The following is a 24,589-nucleotide window of genomic DNA, read 5'->3' as shown; positions in this document are numbered from 1 at the left end:
TCCAAGTTTAGTGATGATCACACTGTATCCAAGTAGACATGGCTCCTCTTTGAGTGAGCATTCATTCTCTGCACCGCTTTGGCTGTCCTGGAACTTGCTCTGTAGACCAGCCTGGCCTGTAACTCACAGATCCTCCTGCCTCTGCCTGACACCATGATGCTCTTTTGATCTAGACAAAAAACCCAGAGTCCCTGCTGCAAGGCAGAGATGACATTTGCCTTGCCTTTAATACCAGCACTTAGAAGGCAGAAGTGGGCAGATCTTGAGGCCAGCCTGGTCTACAAATAGAGTTCCAGGACACCAAAGGCTACACAGAAAGTCTTCTGTCTCAAAAGATCAAAAAATAAAGGGGAGGGGGTCACTTTCAGTTGGAGAGATGTTCATGGCGTAGCAGTGTTTGATGCTTAAACATGAGGACCTGAGTTCTAATCCCAGAGCCATGCAGAAAGCCAGGTACGACTAGCACTGCAGGGAACAGATGGGAGAATGGAAGTCGTACACCAGTTTAGCTGAGATCTCTGCTTTAAGTGAGACCCTGCTTCAAAGGAAGAGAGTAATAGAGCATGACACCTAGCATCATGCATATGCACATACATGAGCGGGCCAGGGAGATGATAGCTCAGAGGGTAAAGGTGCCAGCTGACCATCCTAGCAAAATGAGTAATGGTGTCCTTTGGTCTTCACTCAGAAACTTGGCACATGCTTATCATTTCTACCTTATGCACACACAAAAATTAATTTTAAAGAGCCAGGCACAGTAGTGTGCTCAGTTAATCCCAGGAGTCAGAGGCAGGTGGATCTTTGAGTTCAAAGCCAGGCCTCTCAGAGTTACTTTGGTGAGACCCTTTTTCTAAAATGAACAAAAACCTGACCTGGAGCCATGACTCAGTGATTAAGAGCATTGCCTGCTCTTGAGAAGATCCAGGTCCCAACATCCGCACAGAGGGTCACAGTTGTCATTAACTTCAGTTCCAAGCGATTAAATGTTCTCTTTGGCGTCATTCATGACCACTACAGGCACATGGGCACAAAGACAAAATACCCATACACAAAAATTTTAAAATTTGAAACCTTTAAAGTGTCCCTAAGACTAGAAAAAAAGGTTCAGTGGTTAAGATCATTTGCTGCATGAGGATGAAAGTTCAAATTCCAGAACACAACGACTGGATTCCTGTGAGAGTTCCTGGGACATGGAGGGTGATGAGACTTGCTGATTTCCAGCCTCGCCAAGAAAACAAGCCTCTTTACCTCCAAGCAGTAAGTGGGGAGTGATGCCCACATGCACACAGACACATCTTTAATTGAAAAGGGAATGCCCTTCTCCATGTTCAGGTTATGGTATCAGCGTGTCAGGTCTAAGACGGTGCAGAAAGCTGACCTGATGGTCCACGCTTGTAAGAGCTTTCTGTGCAAACTTGAGGATCTGAATTCAAATTCCCACTATTTGCGAAAAAAGTTAGGTGTTGTCGAAGATGGCGACAGGAGGGAGGATCGCCCTTTGCTGGCATGGCCACAGCAGAGCAGAGGCTATGAAGGGAGTGGGTTGGGGGACGGGGAACTGTTGTAGACTGGTGAGAAAGAGTGGCTATACAGTTCAGGGGCGCTAGAGAATTTGATCTGGAGGTGGGGCTAAAAGTTGAGGTAAGGGGAGTGTCTACAGCGGTGCTGCCGCTAAGAGTGGGGAGGGGCGAGGGAGGCGGAGCCTCGTGGGGGCGGGACCCCGCACGTCGGCCGGGCGAGTGTAAGGACAAGGGTGGCGGCTGCGATAAGCGTGCGGTGACCTTTGCGCGGGGCAGGTCCTTGGCACCCCAGAGCTCAGACTCGCTGCGGTCGCCAAGCCAAGCGTCTCGGGGGCCGCGCCGGGGTCGGGGCGCCGCTGCCATGGACATCCCGCCTCTAGCCGGCAAGACCGCGGCGCTGTCGCTCGGCGCTCTGCCGCTGTCCTACGTGCTCAACCAAGTCTCGGCGTTCTCACAGTGCGTTTCGTCCGCGAGGACCACCGGGCTAGAGGAAGGATGAGGGGTGGTGGAGCCCGGGAGATGGGAGCTGGGTCTGGGAGGCGGCCATGCAAGCAGAGATTCCCCTCCCGCTGCGCTGAGGCAGGGGGATGCTGTGGTGAGATTCTGTGGAAAAGTGATATGAAGCCTTAATGTTTGGGACGTTTATGAGTATTCCAGGGATGCACCCCGCTTAAGTTCCAAAGTCGCCTAGGGTCAAAGTTTTGTTCTAGATAAAGCTCTACTGACCCAGCTCCCCTGGCACGCATGCCCTCTTCCATCGCCTCTGTCTCAGGCTTAGAATAACTTTGCAGTGACCACCCCGTCCCTGTGTTCTATCTCTAGTTAGAACCTGGAGGTCCAGCAAATCCCTCACTCCAAAGTTCAGCGGACCCAAATGATGAGCTAGAAAGAGTTTAGCCATAGGTCTGAATTCCGGGCAGCAATACCTGTCTTCTGGGAATCTGAGTGAGCCAAGTGCACTCTGGAAACCTCGGTTCCTTCCTCTGTCTAGGTTTCACTATAGGCGAGGATCACAAGTTCTGTGCAACTAGGTACTTGGTTGGCATTGCTGATTGGGTAAAACCAGGCTGACGTTCATGAAATGTGGGCCTGGGTAGTGCAAGAGAATTGGACAAAACCTTGCTGTGTGACACTAGACGGTGGATTCCCCTCTCTGGGTTTCAGTTTGTTTATCCAGCTGTGTTAATGGAAGCCCAGAGACCTGGCTTCTGTTGTTATCTTCGCAACTAGCTGACCTGTCTTATCAGGTTGGTGGGGTAGATCTGGGCAAGGATAGGGTGCAGCCGATGGAGGCATTTGGACTTTACCTGGGAGGAACTGGGCAAATCCAAATGAATGAATGTCAGCTAATGATGAAATTACTGGAATTAACAGAAAGGAATAGGGAAATCAGGGAGGGCTTCCAGGAGGAGCAATATATACATGGGTCTTGAAGAATGAGTAGGAGTTTGTCAAGTAAAAATCCTAAGCAAGAAGCCTCTGATGGGGAAGGCAAGTTTCATTCTCCCTTGCTGGTGCTTCCTGAGTAACTCCGCCAAGAGGTCTCAAGCATGTGTCCCTTGGTGCCCCCCACAGGCCCTTGTGCGCAGTGCTGATGAGTGCGCTGATACTGGGTCTGCTCTTTATGGCCGTCTACAGTCTGTCTCATGGGGAGATCACCTATGACCCTCTCTATGCTGGTGAGTCACTAAACAGGGCCAACCAAGATTCTCCATCTGTCTTTGAAGGATTCCCATTCAACTGTAGAACTCAAAGGGCCTGAAACATGGTTAGATCGGACAACTTCACAAGGCCTCCTCTTTCAGAACTGGAACTCAAGAGAGAGTTATGTCTTCGTCCCATCAGACTAGGCCCTCATGTAGTCCAGGCTGACCATGAACTTGATCTTCCTACCTCCACTCCCTCCCACTCCCCAGTGCTGAGTGTTGAAATAACAATGGCACCTTGTTCAGCTCCAGACCAGGACTTCTGAGGCCTTGGCTGTGCCTCCTCCATCACATATGTAGAACAACATGCTATAATGCATGACCTGGGCCTGGAGGCTTTCCTGGTGTCCTCACCCTAGACCTGATGTTGCAAGTCCACTTTTAAGCTGAACTAAAAACTAAGGACAGAGTTGCGGGGCCCAGCACTTGGGAAGCTGCAGCAGGTGAATTGCCATTTTTGCTACAGACTCAAACCTTATCAAAAGAACAGAACCTGGGGTTGCACAGGCCCAAATTGCCACTGTGTTGGCTTTAAGCACACGCACACTTGGTCCTAGCCCTGCCCATGTCAGCCACACACACCTACTCCCCCATCTCCTCCCATCTCCCCCCCAGTCTTTGTGTTCTTCTCCTTCACCTCGGTGGTGGACCTCGTTATTGCACTCCAAGAAGATGGCTACATGGTGGGCTTCATGGATTTCTACACCAAGGAGGTAGGTGGTGGCTACCAAGACTGAGGTGGCTTGAGGTGGTCCTGGCCCCACCATGCATGCTCCTGAGTTCCATCCTTGCCCATAGGGGGAGCCCTACCTACGCACAGCGCATGGCATTTTCATCTGCTACTGGGATGGTACTGTCCACTACCTACTCTATCTGGCCATGGCCGGTGCCATCCGGAAGAGGTGAGATGGGTCCCAGGTCACCCATGGATGGCTAAAAGATGTTACCAGAGACTGCTAACAGGTGTGACTGGATGGAGACCACATCTTCTGTACCACTGGGACCATTCCCAGTGCTTTTTTTTTAAAAGATTTTATTTTTTATTATGTATAATGTTCTGCCTGCATGTATGCCTGAGGGCCAGAAGAGGGCACCAGATCTCATTACAGATGGTTGTGAGCCAAAATGTGGTTGCCGAGAATTGAACTCAGGACCTCTGGAAGAGCATCCAGTGTTCTTAACCACTGAGCCATCTCTCCAGCCCACTGAAAATCTGAATCTTCTTGTCCTGGAACTAGCTCTTGTAGACCAGGCTGGCCTAGAACTCACAGAGATCTGCCTGCCTCTGCCTCCCGAGTGCTGGGATTAAAGGCGTGCGCCACCACTGCCCGGCTCATTCCCAGTACTTATTTGTGTGAGGTGCCATCCTGGCATATACTGAGCATGATCAAGACCCACATTCCATCCCCATAAATAAATAAAGCCCAAGAAGAACCCAGCTGAAGGGCCAAGGTGGCCTCTGGGCCCTAACAGATTGGGGGTTAGTGGCCCACAGCGACCCCTCTATCACTTCCCAGGAAAAGGTACCGGAACCTTGGGCTCTACTGGCTGGGGTCCTTCGCCATGAGCCTCCTGGTGTTCCTCCCAGGAAACATCCTTGGTAAGACAGCCTCTGAGACTCCACCCCTCCACAGGTCTGAAGACCCAATAACCTTGTGTCTTGGCCAGCAGCCAAGACCCCCTTTACCCCTTTCCTTGGGGAAGTGAAGGGAGACAGCATTAATCCTGCTACCTCTTCAGGCCCAGAATGTTCTTTACACAGGAGGAGTTTTAGGGTGGGTCCTGGGGGCAGAAGTCTTTGAGGTGGGGCAGGCTGACAAGTTCCAGGGTTGAAATGGCTCAGTAATGCTAAGCAAAGAGACATATTTGATGGGAAACAAAGATGTCTTCACAAGTGTCAGGCCTGTGTTTAGGCTAAACTTAGCTAGGCTAGGGCAAGGAGCATCCTGGGAAGCCATGGAAGCGCTTGAGCAAGAACAGTGTAACTCCAGACGTCCAGGTGGGGCTCCTGAGTGACTCATTTGCCATTAGGAGATCTTTCCTAGTCATATGCTCTCCGTCCCGGCAGGTAAATACAGTTCAGAGATCAGACCTGCCTTCTTCCTCGCCATCCTCTACATGCTGGTCCCATGCTGGGCTGGTGTGAAGATCTTCAGCCAGTCCCGTGCACCAACCTCCTACACCCTCAACATGGTGAGTGCTCCACTGTACACAGTTTGTGAAAGACTGGACCAAAGGCTGTGTGTAAAGTCAGGTAATGGTGGTCTGCCTATCACGCCAGCACTGGGGAGACTGAGTTCAAGGTCAGCATAGGTTTTATGGTAAGACTGTTTCAAAACTCCGAGGACTCAAGTGTGGCTCAACACTGGCCTAGAACCCCCCAATGAGGGGCTAGGCTTTGGCTCACAGGTAGAACACTTGCTCAGCCTGTACAAGACCTTGCTCAATCCTCAGCTCAAGACGCAATGACTGTCTACTTGGGAGAGCCTCCTTGGTTCTCAAAAGACATAGGGGAGCATTTACTGAGCATCTGCCAGACTCTAGGCTTCTCTGGCTAGCTCTGGCTTTCTCTCACATGGGCCAGGTACAGGAGGAGCAAAAAAAAGGCCTCCTACAGCGCCCAGCCGACCTGGTGATGGTCACATACCTCGTCCTTGCTGCGTTCTTCACTCTCTTCCGGGGCCTGGTGAGTCTGCCTTGGCTGCCTCCTTCCTCCACTTCCAGACTCCCTTCTCAGCCTTCTTCTCCCAAATTTATTTCCTTATTCATTGCCAAAAGGACAGACACATTCTTCTATCTCATTCTCAAGAAAGTCCCTCACTGTCTGACCTGAAGTTTCCATGACAAATGCCTGTTCCCCAGAGCCTCTTCTTAGCTCTCTCATTGTGAATTCATAACCAAATGGAGAGAACTAGGGAGGGCTGAGAGGAACCAGAGTGGCTGGTGTGGGCTTGGCTTGAGAGCTGGAGTGGGGAGGAGCCTCGTGAGAGGATCGAGATGGATGGTGGTTATCTGTGTGTCTTAGGTGGTACTTGACTGCCCCACAGACGCCTGCTTCATCTATATTTACCAATATGAGCCATACCTGCGGGACCCTGTGGCCTACCCAAAGTTGCAGGTGAGAGCACAGGTGGAAGGAGAAAGCTGTGGTCCTGCCCAAGCATCTTTGACACAGTTACCTGAAAGCCATGCCAGCCAGGCAGATGCCTTCAGGTATGGCAGGATCCAAGTGCTCAAGACATGGCTTGGCTGTGCCTTCTTAGCAAGGCTCCCTATCATGTCCCAGAAGCACGCAGGAGTTTCATCCATGCCCTTGGAAATGCTAGGATTTAAGAACATGTCTCACAGAGGCTCTGATTAGCCCAGCTTGAATCACATAGCCCTGTCAATCATACTAGTCTTGGAAATGGGGTGTTCCAATTTGCTAGGCCAGTGTTCTGCACCATCTGGGCAGCTAAGTGTGTGTGACGGGTGAGGAGCCCCATGTAGAGCCCCCACCGTGAGTTCTCACAGCTTGTGGTCTCCCCTAGATGCTGGTGTATTTGTTCTATGCTCTGCCTTTCTACTGCTTGGCTGCCTATGCCCTCATTTTCCCTGGCTGCTCCTGGCTGCCAGACTGGGCCTTGGTGTTTGCCGGAGCCATTGGCCAGGTAAGGAGTGGGGTAGTGATGGTGGAGCCCAGGCCCAGTGATCCAGAATTCCCTAGTCTGAAGGAGATAGCTGGATGTATATCCACACACAAGTAGCTCCAAGCCCCCTAGTCGAGCTAGGAAGAACCATGCTGGGATATGGCTCCAGGGTCCAGTGTTTGTCTAGCATGTACAAGCACATAGCTTCTATCTCCCCAGCACTGGAAACAAGCAAACAGACAAACTAATGAGCCAGGCAAGGTGGCGCACACCTTTAACCCCAGCATTCAGGGGGCAGAGACAGGTGGATGTCTGTGAGTTCAAAGCCAGCCTGGTCTACAGAGCAAGTTCCAGGACAACCAGGGCTGTTAAACAGAGAAACCCTGTCTCATAAAAATCAAAAACAAAATGTAACAAGCAGAAACGTGGAGGGAAGGAGCGACAGGGGCTGAGAGCAGATGCAGAGCAGAAAGACTGGGACCCATGAAGGGAAAATGCAAGGAAGGCAGCCGACCAGCACAGAAAGGCAGCAGAAATTGGAGCTGGATGTTGAAGACTTTGGACTTGAGGCTCTAGGCGTATGAAGGGAGGCCGGGAGCCGCCGAAGCTGTGTGAACATTGGAGGGCTCAGAGCTATTTCTGGGTTTTTGGTAGGAAGAGAAAATGCCTAGAACCAGCCAAGGCAGGGGGCCCAGGAAGTCTCTGCGAGTTGATTACATTTGTGAGGAGGAAGAATGGGATCCAAGTCAGAGGCAGGGATGTTTATTGCTAAGCAGTTGTTTTGGGGAGGGAAGACTTGGCAGTGGGTGGTGGCCTGAGGGTGCCGGCCTAACCTGTCCTCCTTCCTGTGTCCTTGACAGGCGCAGTTCTCACACATGGGTGCCTCCATGCACCTGCGCACACCCTTCACCTACCGCGTGCCTGAGGACACCTGGACCACCTTCTTTCTAAGCAACATGCTGTTCGCACTGGGTCCACACCTGCTGGCTTTCCGCTGCCTGTGGTGGCCTGACTTCTTCCTGCAGTCACCACCCTCGGAGCCCCAGGGCCAAGGCAAGAAGCAGCAGTGAACATGTGCACGTCTCTGCTAGGACCTCTATGCAGCGGGCCTTGCCCTGCAAGGATGGGTTGGCCCTTTTAAAACTGGATGGACATCTGGGAGAATTGCAACCCAGGCCAGAAAGAAGTGTAGGAGACCCATGACAAGATGCTCTTGCTATGTCACTGTGCCCCCAAAGCCACAAGGACTCTAATGCCCTCTCCTGGAATTTACCCTTCAACTCCCCTCATCCTTTTAATAAAAACCCTTTTGATGTCCTGGACATCACCACCTGAGTGTTTTAGGGAGCTGGAGCAAGGGACCATCTTTTTGTACCCATGAGAGGGTAAGGCGCTCACAGTCACAGAGAGGCCAGGACACTAGGACACTCACAGTCAGCCTCTCGGTGGGATGCACCACTCCGTGTTCCAGACAGGAGGACCGAGGCTCTCAGTATGGCTGGCCACACGCATAAGGTCACACTGGGGAAGTCACAGCACAACCAGGGCTGTGGACGCAGCCCTTGGTAAAGTGCCCTGGCTTTGTCCCCAGCACTACATTAGCTTGCTGTGGTACACACCTGTCATCCCAGCACTGCCGAGGGAGAGGCAGGACCACCAGGAGAACAAGATCATCTTTGGCCATATAGCAAATTGGACACCAACCTGGACGACATTCTCACACTTCCACACCTAAAAGGGTCAGGGACAATAAGTCAGTCAATAATGTGCATGAGGACCTTAGTTCAAATCCCCCAATACTTGCGTAAAAGTAAGTGGCCGAGGCAACGACGTAAGGAAGTAGCCAGCACGGGGGTAAGGGAGTAAAGAAAGGTTCTGCAGAGCCAGCAAGCTCCAGGTTTAGGTAGAAGCTGAGTGTAGTGTTGCATGCCTTTAATCGATACACAGTGAGCTCCAGGTTGTTTCAAACAGGGAGTGAGGAAGACACCAAATGTTGACCTCTGAGCTACACTCGCTCGAACTCTCACACACAGGTGCACATACCACACACACACAGAGCACAGCATAACCAAATGGGGGCATCCAATGATTTCCACAGACTGCTGCCACTGGGCTCCACAGTCTAGCCTGAGACCGGAAGAGAAGATTCTGATCCAAGGTCATACCTGGGCACAGCTGAGTTAGGGACTGGGCTCCTATCTAACGGGGCTTACTTTTCAGGACAAAAGAAGCATGGAGTGCAAACTGAGGCCTGTGAGACTCGTCTGCTGGCCAAGATAGTCCTCACAGCTCGAAAGTCGCGATAGGTCAGGGTCATTATCACCATGTTCCCAGCTCAGCGCTGCCCACTCCCTCCCGGCGCGGTGAGCACGCACTGCCCCTTTAATGCCCCAAGTCCTCCTCCCCTTGCAGGCAAAAGCCTGGATTGCACGGGCCCGCGGGACCGGCGGTCCAGAACGTTGTGCGCGTGCGCAGTTGGACGCGCACCGGCGGCTCTGCGGGGGCCGCGAGCAGGATGGTGAGTGCAGTGGTGTACGGGGTTCCCGAACTCGCCTTTATTTCTCCCCCTCCCTCTCTCCTCTCTGCCTTTCTCCACCCTCTATTGTTTTTTTCTTGCCTCTTCTTTCTTTCTTTGGCACTTTCTCCCTCTCTGCTCCCCTTAATGTCTACCTCTTATTTTAGAGGGGGAGAAGGGAAAGTGCTCACTTTTTCTTTTTCCCTATCTCTCTCTACCAGTCTCTCCTTCCTCTGCCTCTGAGTCTCTGTCTTCTTCTGCATCTCTGTCTCTGCGTCTTTCTCTGGGTCTCCGTCTCTCCGTCTCTGTCTCTATGTCTGTCTCTATGTCTGCATGTCTCTCTCCCGTTGTCTCTCCCGGCCTGGCTCAGTAGTCCAATGTTCCCCTCCTCCCGCACCTGTCTCGCTGTCCCCAGCCCCCGCTCACGCTGCCCAGCTTGCTGCAGTCTCCTGGCGCGCTGATAACCTTGCGGGCCCCGGTGTGGGCTGCTGCTCCCCCTCCCGTGCGCTCCGGTAGCGGGGGTGGGGACCTGAGGGAGGGCGAGAGGAGTCTCGGACAGCTCCAAGGTTGAGACCCTTTTGGGAGGGCAAGACGAGCTGCGGAGGGTCCGGACACTAGGGCAGCTCCTGTGTCCACAGGCGTGCGCTCCGACGGCCCTCGGTCCCCACGCGTTCTGGGCCGTCGCCTGGGGACTCCTGCTGCTGGTCCCCGTACCTGTCGGGGCGCAGCGTGGCAGAAAGAAAGTCGTGCACGTGCTGGGTGAGTCTTGTGCGCAGCTCTGATTCCCCGCCCTCTACCCCCCCCCCCCAGGGACTGTGGGTAAGAGCGAACGACCTGGTTGGGGTAGGGTGGCGGATTGCGGTGGTCCCTAACACGCAGTTTCTTCGGAGCTCCTTTCCTATCCTGGGCCTACATCACTTCTCTGGCATCACTTCTCTGGGTCCCTCCCTACCGCACCTTTGACCTTTGATTGGTCGCCCCACAGAGGGCGAATCCGGCTCAGTGGTGGTGCAGACGGCGCCCGGACAGGTGGTGAGCCACCGCGGTGGCACCATCGTCTTACCCTGCCGTTACCATTACGAGGCGGCCGCTCACGATCACGACGGCGTCCGCCTCAAGTGGACGAAGGTGGTAGACCCTTTGGCCTTCACCGATGTCTTCGTGGCTCTGGGTACCCAGCACAGAGCCTTTGGTCCCTACCGAGGGCGAGCCGAGCTACAGAACGACGGGCCCGGGGACGCCTCCCTGGTCCTCCGAAATGTCACCCTGCAGGACTATGGACGCTACGAGTGTGAGGTCACCAATGAGCTAGAGGATGACGCCGGCGTAGTCAAGCTGGACCTGGAAGGTGACCGAAGCGTGGGCAGATGAGAAAGGGGGGACAGTGTGGGATAAACCGAATCAAGTTGTCACAGCAGAAATTTTACTAGGCAGGGGAATAGTTCGTTTAAAAATATTTATTACAGCTTTTATTGATATGTATATGTTTGAATGTGTGGTCAAGGCGTCCTGCCTCAGTTCCCCTGGAGCTGGAGTTGCAGGTGGTTATACACTGCCTGAGGTTGGTGTGGGAAAACTCTCACCGTCCTTTGAAAGAGAAGCAAGAATTCTCCCTTCCCCCTTTCGAGACAGGGTCTCATTGTGTAGCCCTGGCTGTCTGGAACTCACTCTCTATAGACCAGGCTGGCTTCAAATTCACAGAGAACCGGCTTGCCTCTGCCTCCCGAGTACTGTGATTAAAGGCCCATGTTGGCTTTGAACTCTTGATCTTCAAAGGAAAGTTTATTGAATTTGTGGTGTGTGTGTGTGTGTGTGTATGCATATGAGTGTGCATCTGCCATGGTGCTTGCATGGAGGTCACAAACAACTTACAGAACAGATTCTTTCCTTCTGCCAGTAGGTCCTGGAATAGTACTCAACTCCTCGGGCTTGCTGGCAAATCCCCTTACCCTCTGAGCCATTTTGCTGGTCTCTCTGAACACTTTAACGGTGGTAAATCATAGTAGCTGGCTTCCTTAGATGCTCTCTGTTTGCTAGCCACTTAGCTGAAGGGCGCTCTGGAGCTTCTGATTTAATTCCCCCAAATCCCCGAGGAAGATAGCTGTTAGCCAGGAGGTGAGCTCTGTCTGCAGGAGACTGGGCATCTGTGAGTCTAGGAAGCAACAAGTTCGGAGTTGTCACACTGAAGTTGCAACAGAAGCACTTTAAATATAAACCGGCAAACTAAGGAGCTCAACACTCTGCCTAACTTTTCAGGAGCTAGTGTGGAGGAATCCAACGCTAGGAACAAGCATTTCCAGCTCTGTGGTCCCTTTGGGAAGGATTTTTTTTTTTTTTTTTTTGGATTATCAGAACATTGGGACTGAAGAGGGTTAAGAGTTGAGTTTATGGGGCAGTGGTGGCGCACGCCTTTAACCCAGCACTTGGGAGGTAGAGGCAGGTGGCTCTCTGTGAGTTCAAGGCCAGCCTGGTCTACCAAGCTAGTTCTAGGAAAGCCAGGACTACACAGAAAAACCCTGTCTAGAAAAACCAAACCAAAACAAAACCAGCAACAACAAAAATAAACAAAAAAATGAGTTTTGAAGGATGAATAGGGCAGGTAGAAAAGGATAGAAGAACATGAGCAAAGGTCTCCGACCATAGAAGAGATTAAGTATGTTAAGGAGGAGGGACCAGTCCCAAGCATATATCCAAGGATGTGTGTGAGCTGGCCAGAGGTGTGGCCAGACCCGAGGGCCAGAGAGAAGAATGAACTGGGAGGTTCTGGTTCATGTAAGGTACATGAGAAACTGGGGTACCCTGATAGGTTCCCATTTGTTTTCTTTTTTTTTTTTTCTTTTTCTTTTTTTTGGTTTTCGAGACAGGGTTTCTCTGTGGTTTTGGAGCCTGTTCTGGAACTAGCTTTTGTAGACCAGGCTGGCATCGAACTCACAGAGATCTGCCTGCCTCTTTCTCCCAAGTGCTGGGATTAAAGGCGTGTGCCACCACCGCCCGGCTTCCCATTTGTTTTCATCCAGGTGTGGTCTTCCCCTATCACCCTCGTGGAGGCCGCTACAAGATGACTTTCGTGGAAGCACAGCGAGCTTGCGCTGAACAGGATGGCATTCTGGCGTCCGCCGAGCAGCTGCACGAAGCCTGGCGCGATGGCCTGGACTGGTGCAATGCAGGATGGTTGCGCGATGGCTCTGTGCAGTACCCAGTGAGCCAGGCCCGGGAGCCCTGTGGCGGGGCAGGGAGCAATGGGGCTGGTGGAGGCACTAACGGAGGCGTGCGCAATTATGGATATCGCCATAATGCTGAGGAACGCTATGATGCATTCTGCTTCACGTCCAACCTCCCTGGTGAGTTAAGCCCTTCTCTAGTAAAAGCTTAAGTCACGGCCTCTGGAAGGAAACCGCCCCAAGATTTTAGACCCACTTCTCTGAAGTGAGGCTCCACCCATAAATACACAGGTTCCACCGACCCACCCCCACCCTGCCCCCAGGGAATCTTTTTCTCTTTCCTCCTAAGCATTATGCCCTCTCCCTGGGACAAGGCACACCCCTCAAGTTCAAATGACCCCTCCCTGAAGGGACACCTGCCTTACATGCACAGGTAGCCCCACTCCTGAGTGCATAGGTTCAGCCCCTAGAAGGAATTTCTCTCAAGCGCATATGCCCTGCCCCCTAAAAGAAAAGAAAATCCACGCCGAGAGCATAGTCCCCAATCCTTGCCCTAACCATTAGCCATAGGGCCTGGCAGACGGAGGGAAGTTTGTCTCAGAAATATAGACTCGTTTGTGCATAGGCTCCATCCCTAAGGGCACAGGCTCTTGAGTGAAGACCCCCTCCCCCATACTCGCACAATAGGCTCCGCCCTAGGAGAGAGGCCCAGTTCAAGCGCATAGTCTCCCCCCACCCCTAAAGAAAGGCCTGTTGGAAATGCAAAGGGCCTGCCCCGTGGTTGGAGGTCCATTTCAAGAGTTTAGACCATGCGCCCAAGAGCACAGATCCCCACCTAATGACATAGGCCCCGCCTCCAGGATCATTGACCCCACCCCTAAGTAATCAGGCCCCGCCCCCTCCGCCTTGCCGTGAGCTACTAGGAAGACGACTTTCCAGAGCTGCCACAGGGGGGCAGTAAAATGCCACATGGCACGGCTTCGCACTGACAGAAGTCATTGGCAGGGAATGGGACAGACCCGGAGCTGGGAGCCTCAGGCTTCCGGAGCCCTGAGGGCCCAGCCCTGGCCTGGTGCTGACACGCCCCCGGGTCCTGCAGGACGCGTGTTCTTCCTGAAGCCTCTCCGGCCAGTGGCCTTGGCCGGAGCAGCTCGAGCTTGTGCGGCTCGCGGTGCAACGGTGGCCAAGGTCGGGCAGCTGTTCGCCGCCTGGAAGCTACAGCTGTTGGACCGCTGCACTGCCGGCTGGCTGGCCGACGGCAGCGCGCGCTACCCCATCGTGAATCCGCGAACTCGCTGCGGGGGCCCCCGGCCGGGCGTCCGCAGCCTCGGATTCCCCGACGCCTCACGACGTCTCTTCGGCGTCTATTGCTACCGCGCTCCAGGTGCCCCAGACCCCGCTCCAGGAGGCTGGGGCTGGGGCTGGGAGGGCGGAGGAGGCTGGGCAGGAGGGTCGAGGGACCCGGCTGCCTGGACCCCGCTGCGTGTCTAGGACTGCGAGGACGGGCGTTTGGGGATGTTGGTGGCTGATCCAGGGGCCCTGCACACCCCATGGAGACAGACTACATACCAGAGAACCCTTGAACACGCCACACCCCCATGGTGTGCTGAAGGCTGACTCAACTACCTGTGGTCTTAGGACACTGACCACACCTCCTGAGGTCTCCTTGAAACACAACGTACCCTGCAGTGCCCTGCAGGTTGACTGTGCCGCTCTCTGAGACACCCTGATAGTGGCCAAGCCCACTTTTTCTGGATAGTGGATGTCCTATCTTCGCGACTTTGTCTGGAAGAGCCTCGCTCCCCGCTCCCAACCCCCAGGATCTCAGTAGACCAACAGGACCCCACGGTTTCCTAAAAACCTTTCTGTAGCCTCCTGGAAAACAGTCCCTGTCAGTCACCTGGAGGCTGGACCCCCAGGGTTAACTGGAGACTGGTCACACAAACCCTCTGCCTTTCCCAGGAGCTGGAAAGCTGGTCTTAGACAGTCGACTGTCCACCGACTTTTCCTCATTGCTTGGTGAAGAAACAGAAAACTGTGAGTCAAAAGGTGGCCACGCTCTGTTCCGGCGGGTGGCGCAGAGGCTGGGTATTCCAGCTTTTCCAGAGAGTCTAACTTTCCAGGGTAACATGCCTAGTCCCCAGTCACTATGGAAGAGAGTCCCAACACCTCTGGCTTCATGGGAGAATGTCCCCAGCTGGCTCCCAGGGACAGTGGCCATGCCTACCCTCAGGTATTTCTCTGGCCAGAGATTAGACTCGCCTGAATGTTCCTTCGCAGGCTCCTTGGAGCTGTCACCAAAGACATCATTTCCTCAACCTGAACCCCCTGAAAATCTTACTTGCTATAGAGACATGCTGCTCGGCTTCTTACGATGACAAAGTCACTATTGCGTCTCTACCTGTCCTCTCGCTCCTTACACCCGGTTCCACACTCGTCCTTTCTTACTGGCCTAGAGCCCAGACAGCTACCACTCCATTTCCGAATGTCCCCATCCTGATGAACCACTATGGAGACTGTTTTCCCCACTGAGCCCTCAGGGGGACCCAGCATTCATTTCTCTAGGCTCTCTATGGAAACAAGCTGCCCCATTCCCAAGGTGCACCTCCCGCTCTTCTCAGCCGTCCAAGTCCCTCCCCCAGACAGCTTGAACCTCACAGCTGTTGCCATGGAGAGAACAGAACACCTGTCCCTCCAAGGTTTTCCCTCCAGGGTCCTGTCCTACTCAGTTGTCGCTATAGAGACCGTCAATGTCTCCATGACAACTGATCTGCAGCTCTCAGGAACTTCTTGCCAAGGGCAGAGTTCTGATTGGAGCTGCCTGCTGTGTTCCTCAAGGGCCCAGACAGGGGTCTGCTTCTGGAGCAGCTGCCCGCCACAGTTCATTTGCATGCTAACTCTACTGCAGGCAGCAGCTGAGCACAGGCCGCTACTGAAACCCCCTCCAGCATTTTAAATTATCACCTGTAGGTGAGAAAAGAGACTGTAGCTCTGCACAGGGTCAGAGCTTTCCTTCCCTGGAGATCAAGGAGGGTGGAATGTTCCTGAAACCACCAATTCAGTTTCCTAGGGACCATGTGTGTTCAAGGGTCAGGACCAACATCCAAAGACTGTATAGTCAGACGCAGGAGTTCCCAGCTTTGAGGTGCTGCTTGGAGTAGCAAGTGCCCTGTTCTGCAAAGCCCACCTTTGAGTCTGGAAGCTGGGTGGCTGTGGGCTCAAGCCATACATTTTGTTGTAAAATGTTTGACCAAGTGACAGAACTTGACCAGGCTGTTTCCTCTCTGGACCAGGATTGCTCGGGGGTCACACAGAGCAGCCTGCAGCCCCGTGTTCAATAAACCTTTTTCTTTTGATGACTGAGAAATATGGCTGCCGTGCTCCTCTGTCTCTGTAGTGGGCTTCTCAGGCTGGGCTGGGAAGCAGCTGCCTCCTTCAGTGCCCACTCGCCCAGAGCAGGGCCCTATGAAATACTCTGACCTCCTCAAGTGCATAGTGGGATATATGCATAAGAACCATCCTGTAATTTTAACAATGGGTCCAGCTAGGATCTGGTTATAGAATTTAGGTAGCCATTTATAATTTTTATCTTTACGTGTTTGTGTTTTGTCTGCACTACTATGCATATGCCTGCTGCCCCTGGAGGCCTGAAGAGGGAGTTGTAGCCCCTAAAACTAGAGTTTTGGATAGTTGTGGATAGTTGAGCCTCAGTCCTCTGGAAGAGAAGCCAGTCTCTTAAACACTAAGCCATCTCTCCAGCCCCTAATTTTTATTTGTAAACGTTATTCATTAGCTTTTTTTAGTGTGTGGAGTGTGTATGAGTGGTTAGAGGACGCGCCTGAGTCTCAGGGGTTAACTAACATTCATGCAGTCCTGGACCAATCAGGGTTGCTCTGGGAAATGGGCCATACCATTGGCTGAACTGGGAGGGATGGCTCCACCCCTTCAGTTTCACCAAGTGAAAACAGGAAACTTTAGCTAGGAAAGAGAAAAGTCTGAAGCTGGATCCACTTCAGGGATGGGAAAATTTTATCTATAAGTTTATCCCACTCTGACCCATGCGGTTCCAGCACCCTAATCAGCTGGGTGTGCTGGCACACACTATTAGTGCTAGCGCTCTGGAGGTAGAGGCAGATAGATCTCTGAGTTCAAGACCCTTTGGGGGCTGGAGAGATGGCTCAGAGGTTAAGAGCACTGACTGCTCTTCCAGAGGTCCTGAGTTCAATTCCCAGGAACCACATGGTGGCTTACAGCCACCTATAATGAGACCTGGCGCCCCCTTCTGGCTTGCAGGCACACGTGGAAGGAATGCTATATACATAATATAATAAATAAATATTTTTAAAAAAAGACCCTTTTGGGCTGCAGCAATGGTTCTCAACCTGTGGGTCTCGGCTCCTTCGGGAAACACAAATATTTACAATGATTCATAACAGTAGCAAAATTACTGTTACAAAACAGCAACAAAATAACTTTATGGTTGGAGTCACCTCAGCGTGAGGAGCCTATCAAAGCGTTAGGAAGGTTGACGACCACTGGTCTATAGAGCTAGTTTTAGGCTAGTTAAGGCTACATAGTGAGACACTACTTCAAAAAAGAAAACATCCTCCCCCCAAATAAACTAAGCCAAGGCTTTAATCCCAGCACTCAGGAGGGAAAGGCAGTCCGATCTCTGTGAGTTCGAGATCAGCCTGGTCTACAAGAGCTAGTTCCAAGGGCTGGAGAGATGGCTCAGAGGTTAAGAGCATTGCCTGCTCTTCCAGAGGTCCTGAGTTCAATTCCCAGCAACCACATGGTGGCTCATAACCATCTGTAATGGTGTCTGGTGCCCTCTTCTGGCCTGCTGGCATACAACACATACAGAATATTGTATACATAATAAATAAATATCTTAAAAAAAAAAAAAAAAAAGAGCTAGTTCCAGGACAGGCTCCGAAGCTACAGAGAAACCCTTGAAAAAAAAAAAAACTGGGATTAAAGGTGCGCGCCACCCTGCCTGGTCTCCTTTCCTGCTTTTGTTTCTTGTTTCTGACAGGGTCATACATAGCCCAGGCTCTTCTTGCTCACACCTCACACCCAGGTTGTGCACACTGCTTCTGTCTGTTGAGACGTGTGTATTGGTCATGTTTCTTCTCTCTGTGACCAGATGCCAGGCAGAGCAAATTAAGGGAGAAAGGGTTTATTAGACTCTGAGATAGAGGATACAGCCTGTCACAGTGGGGATGTCTCAATGGCAGGGGCATGAGGCACGGGGCGCACTATGCCCCGTCAGGAAACAGAGTAATGAATGCTACCAGTCCCCGTTTTCTCTGTCTTTACACTGGTTTTGCTTTGTTTGTAAGATTTCTTTATTTTGTGGGGGAGGGGAGGACACACTTCATGGTTCCCTTATGGTTCTCCACTAATACCATGGGTTCAGGGAACTGAACTAAAACCATCAGACTTAGCCGCAAGCACCTTCACCAGCAGAGCCATCTTGATGATGTTTTCAATAAATCAGTTTTCAGGATGATTTTGGTCTTTTCTCTGTCTGAAACCGTGGCCACCCCCCACAAAGTCTAGTCCATGCTATGCCTCCATTGCACCCTCCTTGCCTGGCATGCAGGTGCACACCTGGGAGGCTAGTGCAGGAAGAGCTTGAGTTTGTGTCTGCCTGGGACACATAGTGTCTCTGTAAAAACTAAATTAACAAATGAAGAGGACAACGACTTCCCTGCGCTCCCTCTGCATACAGCAGCAGCCTGTGGCTGCAGCTCATCTCGTGGAGCCTGTGGCCAAGCTGGTAGCGTGCTCTCCCAGCATCCCATAAACCAAATGTGGCAACACTGAAAAGGCAGAGGCAGATGAAATCTCTGTGAGTTCGAGGCCAACCTGGACTACAGAGAGCAACTCTGTTTCCAAAACAGAAAACAAAAACCCCCAATCAATCAGGAGTTCAAGGTCATCCTCAGAACTTAGGAATTCTGGCCAGCCTAAGTTGTAAGAGTCCTCACGTCAAAGAAACACAGGGGCCCAGTGAATAATACCAGACAGGTGAATGGGTGAGAGACAGTCTCAGGGGGCCACAGGCAAAATGAACTGTTAAAAAATTTTATTAAAATGTCCAAAGATGTACATTAACATCCACAGTGTCTGCACAGACTCACGGAAGTTCGAAGCCCCAAGAGAAAGCCCAGCAGAACCTGGAGCCATTCTCACACACTCCTGCACTTCTGCTACACGCATGGCCCACAGAGGGAAGGAGCAGAAGACGAATCTCCACAACAGAAAATGCCAAAGGCCCTCCATTCCTGGAGCAGGACTGGGTCAGGGCACAGCACTGAGCCCCAAGCAGCCACATCCCCAGTCCTCCTGCCTGGGATCGCCAAGGGCTTGGCTAGGGTTCTCCCCCCTCTGAACCATGAAATGTTAGTAAGAAAACAGCTGTGGGCAGCTTCCCAGCCACAGCCAGAGGCCAGACTTTTCGCAGCAGGGGCCACTATGATCAGGATCCACTTCGCTTTTCTCAACCAATCCCAAGCCTACGTGTGTGTGTGTGTGTGTGTGTGTGTGTGTGTGTGTGTGTGTTCATGGGCCAGTAAAGAGGTCAATCTTTTCCTCCATACACAAAGCAAAGTTTGAAGCACAATGAATACCAGGGTTTGGGAATGGGGCTGAGTTGATAGTGTTTATAGAATAGCTGATAAGAGTGCCTGCAGCTCAGTAGGTGCAGTGTCTGCAGCTCAGAGGATACAGTGCTTGCAGCTCAGTGAGTGCAGAGCTTGCAGCTCAGTGGATAGAGTGCTTGCAGCTCAGTGGGTGCAGTGCTTGAGCTCAGTGAGTGCAGAGCTTGCAGCTCAGTGGGTGCAGTGCCTGCAGCTCAGTGGGTGCAGTGCCTGCAGCTCAGTGGGTGCAGTGCTTGCAGCTCAGAGGATACAGTGCTTGCAGCTCAGTGGGTAGAGTGCTTGCAGCTCAGTGGATAGAGTGCTTGCAGCTCAGTGGATGCAGTGCTTGCAGCTCAGTAGGTAGAGTGTTTGCAGCTCAGTGGATAGAGTGCTTGCAGCTCAGTGGGTAGAGTACTTGCAGCTCAGTGGATGCAGTGCTTGCAGCTCAGTAGGTAGAGTGTTTGCAGCTCAGTGGATAGAGTGCTTGCAGCTCAGTGGGTAGAGTACTTGCAGCTCAGTGGGTGCAGTGCTTGCAGCTCAGTGGGTGTAGTGCCTGCAGCTTAGGTAGTATGCACAAAACTCTGGGTTCCATTCCTAGTACTGTATATACCAACTATAGTGGTGCACACCTATCATTCCAGCACTTGGGAAACTGAGGCAGGAAAATCAGGAATTTAAGGTCATCCTTAGCTGCACAGTACATCCAGGCCAACCTGGGATACATGAGGCCCTGTTTAAAAAGCAAAGCAACTTTACACTAATTACAATGCACAGAACAAAATCCTTCCTCTAGTATTGAAACCTCACTACCTTCATGTGTAAAAAGGGAGACCAAGGGCCACCTAGGCTGCCGAGAGGAATCGAGGGCAATGATACAACGACTTGGGTGACTTTTACTCAGTAACTGCCCCAGGCTCTCATTACCCTCCATGAGGGATGAAGGCTCAGTAAACACAGTTCCATTCATATTGATCCATTGAGTAGGCCATACATACACTTGCTTAGGAAGAGCTGGGGAAGGAACCCAGGACCTTGTGCAGGTCTGGCTAAGCACTTGCCCCTGCCCTTCCAGACCAGGTCCCACACATTTTGAAAATCTTACTTACTTTGTGCTTGTGCAGTGTGTGTGGTGCTGGGTTTGTACGGGTGGGGGCTTGTGCTTGCTCGCGTTGCATGTGAAGGTCACATGACCTTTAGGAGCTGGCTCTGGCCTTCCACTTGTTTCTGCCATGCTACACCCTCCAGGCCAGCTGGCTCACAAACTTGCTGTCTCTGCCCGCCTCTCACAATACGAATACTGGGATTACAGATTGATTCATGTCACTCCACCTGGCTTTTCTTTTCTGAAACATGGGTTGCAGAGATTAAACTGCTTCTTTAGGCTTATTCTGCTAGCATCTTTATCGGCTGAGCTGTGGTCAAGCTCCACGCGGTGGTTTTAACACAAATTCACAGGTTTTAAACCCAGACTGGAGGGCCTGAAAGTGGAGACAATCTCTGGCCCCTCTGGGTGATGAACCCCACCCCTGGCTTGGGGAAGTCTTTTCTGAGGTGCAAATGGGAAGAGGGAGTATAAGTGGGCTCTATCACATCTTACAAGTGTGAGACGAATGTGTGTGTGTGTGTGTCACTTCTAACACCTAACACCACTCCTCTCTACAACGGGACCACAAGGAGCCCCCTGACAAGGTGTGGGGATAGGAGGCGGCAGGGCAGGGGTAGGGCCTAAGGCAGGGGATTTACTGAGGTCTGCAGAAAGGGTTTGGTCCAGGCAGGAGGTTATCTGTCTCCCTGAGAGATGGAAGGCGAGGAAGGCAGTGGCAGCCAGACCACATTTCTATACACATGGGTGTGAGAGATTGTCATCACAAACCCATGAAACCACCACACGACAGTGTATGTCTGTCATCCCAGCACTCAGATGCCTGAGAAAGGATTGCTGTGGGCTGAAATCCAGCCTGGGTTATAGAATGAGATCCTATGTCAATAAACAAGAGAAGGCCAGGCACGGTAATCCCAGAAAGCAGAGGCAGGCAAATCGCTGAGTTCCAGGCCAGCCTGGTCTACATAGCAATTTCCAGGCTAGCCAGGGCTGCACAGTGAAGCCCTGTCTCAAAACAAAAGCACTGTGGCTCAGCACCCCACTTGACCTGGAGGGAGGCCAGCAATATACTGCCCCTCCCTACTGCTCTGAGTAATCTCCCCCCAGAAGCTGAGGAGGCCAGTGGCTCTAAGAGACATCACTAAACTTCAGCACACAGAGGTCCACACTAGATTATGCACCAAGACCAAAGACCAGGGCTTAGTTAGTAAAGAGAGCACTTGCTGTACTCATGAGGCCCTGGGTCCCGTCTGCAGCACCAAATGAACCGGGCGGGCATGGTGGTGCATAGCAAGAGAATCATCCTTGGCTGCAACAGTGAGTTCAAGGCCAGGCTAGTCTATGGGGATGGGGGAGATGGAGGGTTGGGGGAAGGAAGAAGAAAGAAAGCCACACAGATCAAAGACCGCCCTTGGGGTCAATCCCAGGTGAAGATAGAACAGGCCATGTTTGCACTGTGGTCTTCTGAGCCTCACTTTCAAATCCAGTGACCTTGAGTCAAAGCTTCACCCTGGATTTAGGATGGTTCACCGTTTACTAAGCCTGAATCTCTGGTGTGAAAGCTACTCCCAGAACACACACACAGACATACCATTGCCCCCTCTTGGAAGTTTAGCAGCCAGTCTCCAGGATCCCCTCTCCTGTGACTGGGAGATACTCCTAGAGGCTCAGCCTGACCACCCTGGTCACTCCCAGGAGGACCTCAGGAGGGAAGGAAGGGGGGATCTGAGCTTTGTACAGAGGACTGCAGGGGTGTGGGTCTCAGGGGTGTTCCCACCCTCTCTTCCGTGGGTGTCTGGGTTCTGGCTTCCCAGGAGAATGCTCTGGAAGAGGTGTGGGAGTGTGTGCTTGCTTAGCCTGGGTTTTCAGCAGAAATCCCCCTCGTCCTTCTCCCAGTTTTCCGCTGGGTGTCTTTTGTGTTTTCTGTGCTCCTTGCGGGGATTGTGATGTCGGTGCTGGCGGTGGTGGTGTCTACGCATCCGATGTGATCGCCTGGCTGCAGGGATGGGAAAGAGATGTTGGGGTGGTTGGATGTCACTGGCCTCCTCAGGGGGATGAAAAGAGAAAAAATACAGGCAGGCCTGGTATGGTGGCTTTCAGGGGCAGAGGCAGGAAGAACTGAGTTCAAGGTCAGCCAAGAGCTGCATAATGAGACTGTCTCAAAAAACCCAAAGAATCAAGCGAGGTGGCAGTGGCGCACGCCTTTAATTCCAGCACTCAGGAGGCAGAGGCATGCAGATCTCTGAGTCTGAGGCCAGTCTGGTCTACAGAGCGAGTTCCAATACAGCCATGCTACACAGGGAAACCCTGTTTTTTGTTTTAAGACTTATTTATTTATTATGTATACAACATTCTCCCTCCATGTATGCCCACATGCCAGAGAAGGGCACCAGATCTCATTACAGATGGTTATGAGCCACCATGTGGTTGCTGGGAATTGAACTCAGGACCTCTGGAAGAGCAGCCAGTGCTCTTAACCTCTGAGCCATCTCTCCAGCCCCAGGGAAACCCTATTTTGAAAAATAAAACAAGACAGACAAAAAACAAAGAACCAAAACAAAATCCAATTTGGTGAGGGCTGGAAATGTGACTTAGTTTACCAAAAGAGCTCCATACCTGAACTGTGTGGTCACACTCTGTAGCCCAGGCTGGCCTGGGATCTGCAGCCCTTTGCACCAGTCTCAGAGTAGCTGAGCACAGGGTCAACGCCCAGAGCCTTGGCTGCACATCCCAACTTCCATACTGTGCTACATGAGATTTTGTCTCAAAAACACAAAAAAAGCACTAGGTGGGCTGGTGAGTTTTCACTTCTCTGTAAGGCTGCATCACCACGAGGATTTTTGTTTTGTTTTGTTCTGTTTGTCAAGACACAGTTTCTCTGTGTAACAGCCTCAGTTGTCTTGGAACTCAAATTGTGGACAGGATGGCTTAGTTCTGCCCCTGAGTGCAGGGATTAAAGGTGTGTGCCACCACTGCTGGGCCACAGGCCAAAGGAAGACATTTTTTTAAAGACAGAGCCTCACATAGTTCAGGCTGACCTTAAACTTACTTTATAGCAGAGGATGAACTTGAATTATTGATCCTCTTGCCTCTACCTCCTGAGTGCTGGGAGGACAGGCGTCTGGAAATGGAGCCCTGACTCCTCTACCCACTGAGTCCCGCCCTCAGCTTAGCTTTTTTCTTCCAGTGGGTCTTGTGCAATAGCCCAGGTTGACCTCAAACTGTAATCTTCCTGCCTCAGCCTCCACGTTGTGGAGGTGACAGATGAAGCTGTTCCACTATGCAGAGACAGGACCTATAAACACCCGGAACCTTGTCAGGGACAGATTATTGGACGTAGTACTTACGTTTGGTGCAGACAATCTGGGGCCGGTCCCACTTTCCATTGCTCCGGCAGCGGATAGTGGCTATGTGATGCTGGGAGAACCCTTCGTCACACTGGTACCGCACCGTGGCGTGAACACTGTACTTGGCTTTGCGCACACCGACAAGAGAGGCGTTCTCCACTGCTGGAGGGGGACCACAGAGCACTGGGGACAGAGGGGCTGAGGGTGACACAGCTTGTCAAATGGGGGCCCTCCCTCTGCAGAGCTCTGAGCTCAGGGAACTCCACATGACTGTGCCTGTCTCTTGCTTTTTACCTAAACCAGGAACTCCTGGGGGGAGTGTGAAATCTTCTGGACAAAACCCACTCCCTAGGGCATAAGGCACAAGACTAAACTGAAGCACAAAAGAAAAGTGCACAAAATGCATACAGTTATTCCTTCATATGTAAAGAGTGCTAAGAAACTAGCTTGGTGGCACACGGCTTTAATCCCACCACTCTGAGGTCAAGGCCAGCTTGGTCCAGTGAGTTCCAGGACAGCCAAAGCTACCCAGAGAAACCCTGTCTTGAAAAACCAAATAAAAAAAAATTTAAGGGCTGGAGAGATGGCTCAGCGGTTAAGAACATTGGCTGCTCTTCCAAAGGTCCTGAGTTCAATTCCCAGCAACCACAAGGTGGCTCACAACCATCTGTAATGAGGTCTGGTACCCTCTTCTGGCCTTCAGGCATACACACAGACAGAATATTGAATACATAATAAGTAAATAAATATTTTTAAACAATTTTCAAAATAAAAAGAAAGAAAAAGGGGGCTGACGAGATGGCTTAGCAGTTAAGAGCATTGGCTGCTCTTCCAGAGGTCCTGAGTTCAATTCCCAGCACCCACATGGTGGCTCACAACCATCTGTAATGAGATCTGACACCCTTTTCTGGCCTGCAGGCATACATGCAGACAGAACACTGTATTCATAATAAATAAATAAATTT

At 51.9% G+C, this 24,589-nt stretch overlaps 3 protein-coding genes across 6 annotated transcripts in view; 2 read left to right on the top strand and 1 right to left on the bottom strand.

The window, feature by feature from the left end:
* The first annotated feature begins 1,747 nt into the window (after window positions 1-1,747).
* Window positions 1,748-8,177, top strand: Tm6sf2 (transmembrane 6 superfamily member 2). Of its 4 annotated transcripts, none has more exons than XM_050127769.1 (10): window positions 1,748-1,976; window positions 3,096-3,199; window positions 3,842-3,939; window positions 4,025-4,128; window positions 4,744-4,826; window positions 5,295-5,419; window positions 5,811-5,912; window positions 6,252-6,439; window positions 6,757-6,876; window positions 7,716-8,177. In XM_050127769.1, exons 1-10 carry the CDS (start codon window positions 1,882-1,884, stop codon window positions 7,804-7,806), a joined length of 1,110 nt encoding a protein of 369 aa, XP_049983726.1. In that variant the 5' UTR covers window positions 1,748-1,881; the 3' UTR covers window positions 7,807-8,177. The 4 variants fall into 4 exon arrangements, with proteins under 4 accessions (XP_049983726.1, XP_049983727.1, XP_049983728.1 ...); XM_050127770.1 differs by having other exon boundaries at window positions 1,750-1,976; window positions 3,899-3,939; window positions 6,252-6,344; XM_050127771.1 differs by having other exon boundaries at window positions 1,750-1,976; window positions 6,274-6,344.
* Window positions 8,178-8,968: 791 nt separating this feature from the next.
* On the top strand, window positions 8,969-15,890 carry Hapln4 (hyaluronan and proteoglycan link protein 4). The gene is made up of 5 exons (XM_050127783.1): window positions 8,969-9,373; window positions 10,009-10,129; window positions 10,356-10,718; window positions 12,388-12,711; window positions 13,631-15,890. Exons 1-5 carry the CDS (start codon window positions 9,371-9,373, stop codon window positions 14,020-14,022), a joined length of 1,203 nt encoding a protein of 400 aa, XP_049983740.1. The 5' UTR covers window positions 8,969-9,370; the 3' UTR covers window positions 14,023-15,890.
* Window positions 15,891-19,637: 3,747 nt separating this feature from the next.
* The window catches only part of Ncan (neurocan), a 21,383-nt gene continuing 16,431 nt past the window's right edge, over window positions 19,638-24,589 (bottom strand). The window contains exons 13-14 of the mRNA XM_050127670.1: window positions 23,625-23,807; window positions 19,638-22,273 (exon numbers count right to left, since the gene is read on the bottom strand). Coding sequence (XP_049983627.1) covers window positions 22,143-22,273; window positions 23,625-23,807 — 314 coding nt within the window. The 3' untranslated portion in view covers window positions 19,638-22,142. The remainder of the gene's footprint in view (window positions 22,274-23,624; window positions 23,808-24,589) is intronic.

The sequence above is a fragment of the Alexandromys fortis genome, unplaced genomic scaffold, assembly GCF_014885135.2.
Source record: "Alexandromys fortis isolate MF-2015 unplaced genomic scaffold, M_Fortis_MF-2015_v1.1 scaffold_284, whole genome shotgun sequence".
NCBI lineage: Eukaryota > Metazoa > Chordata > Mammalia > Rodentia > Cricetidae > Alexandromys > Alexandromys fortis.
The sequence above is the reverse complement of the archived record's forward strand: the minus strand, read 5'-3'. Positions and strand labels throughout refer to the sequence as shown.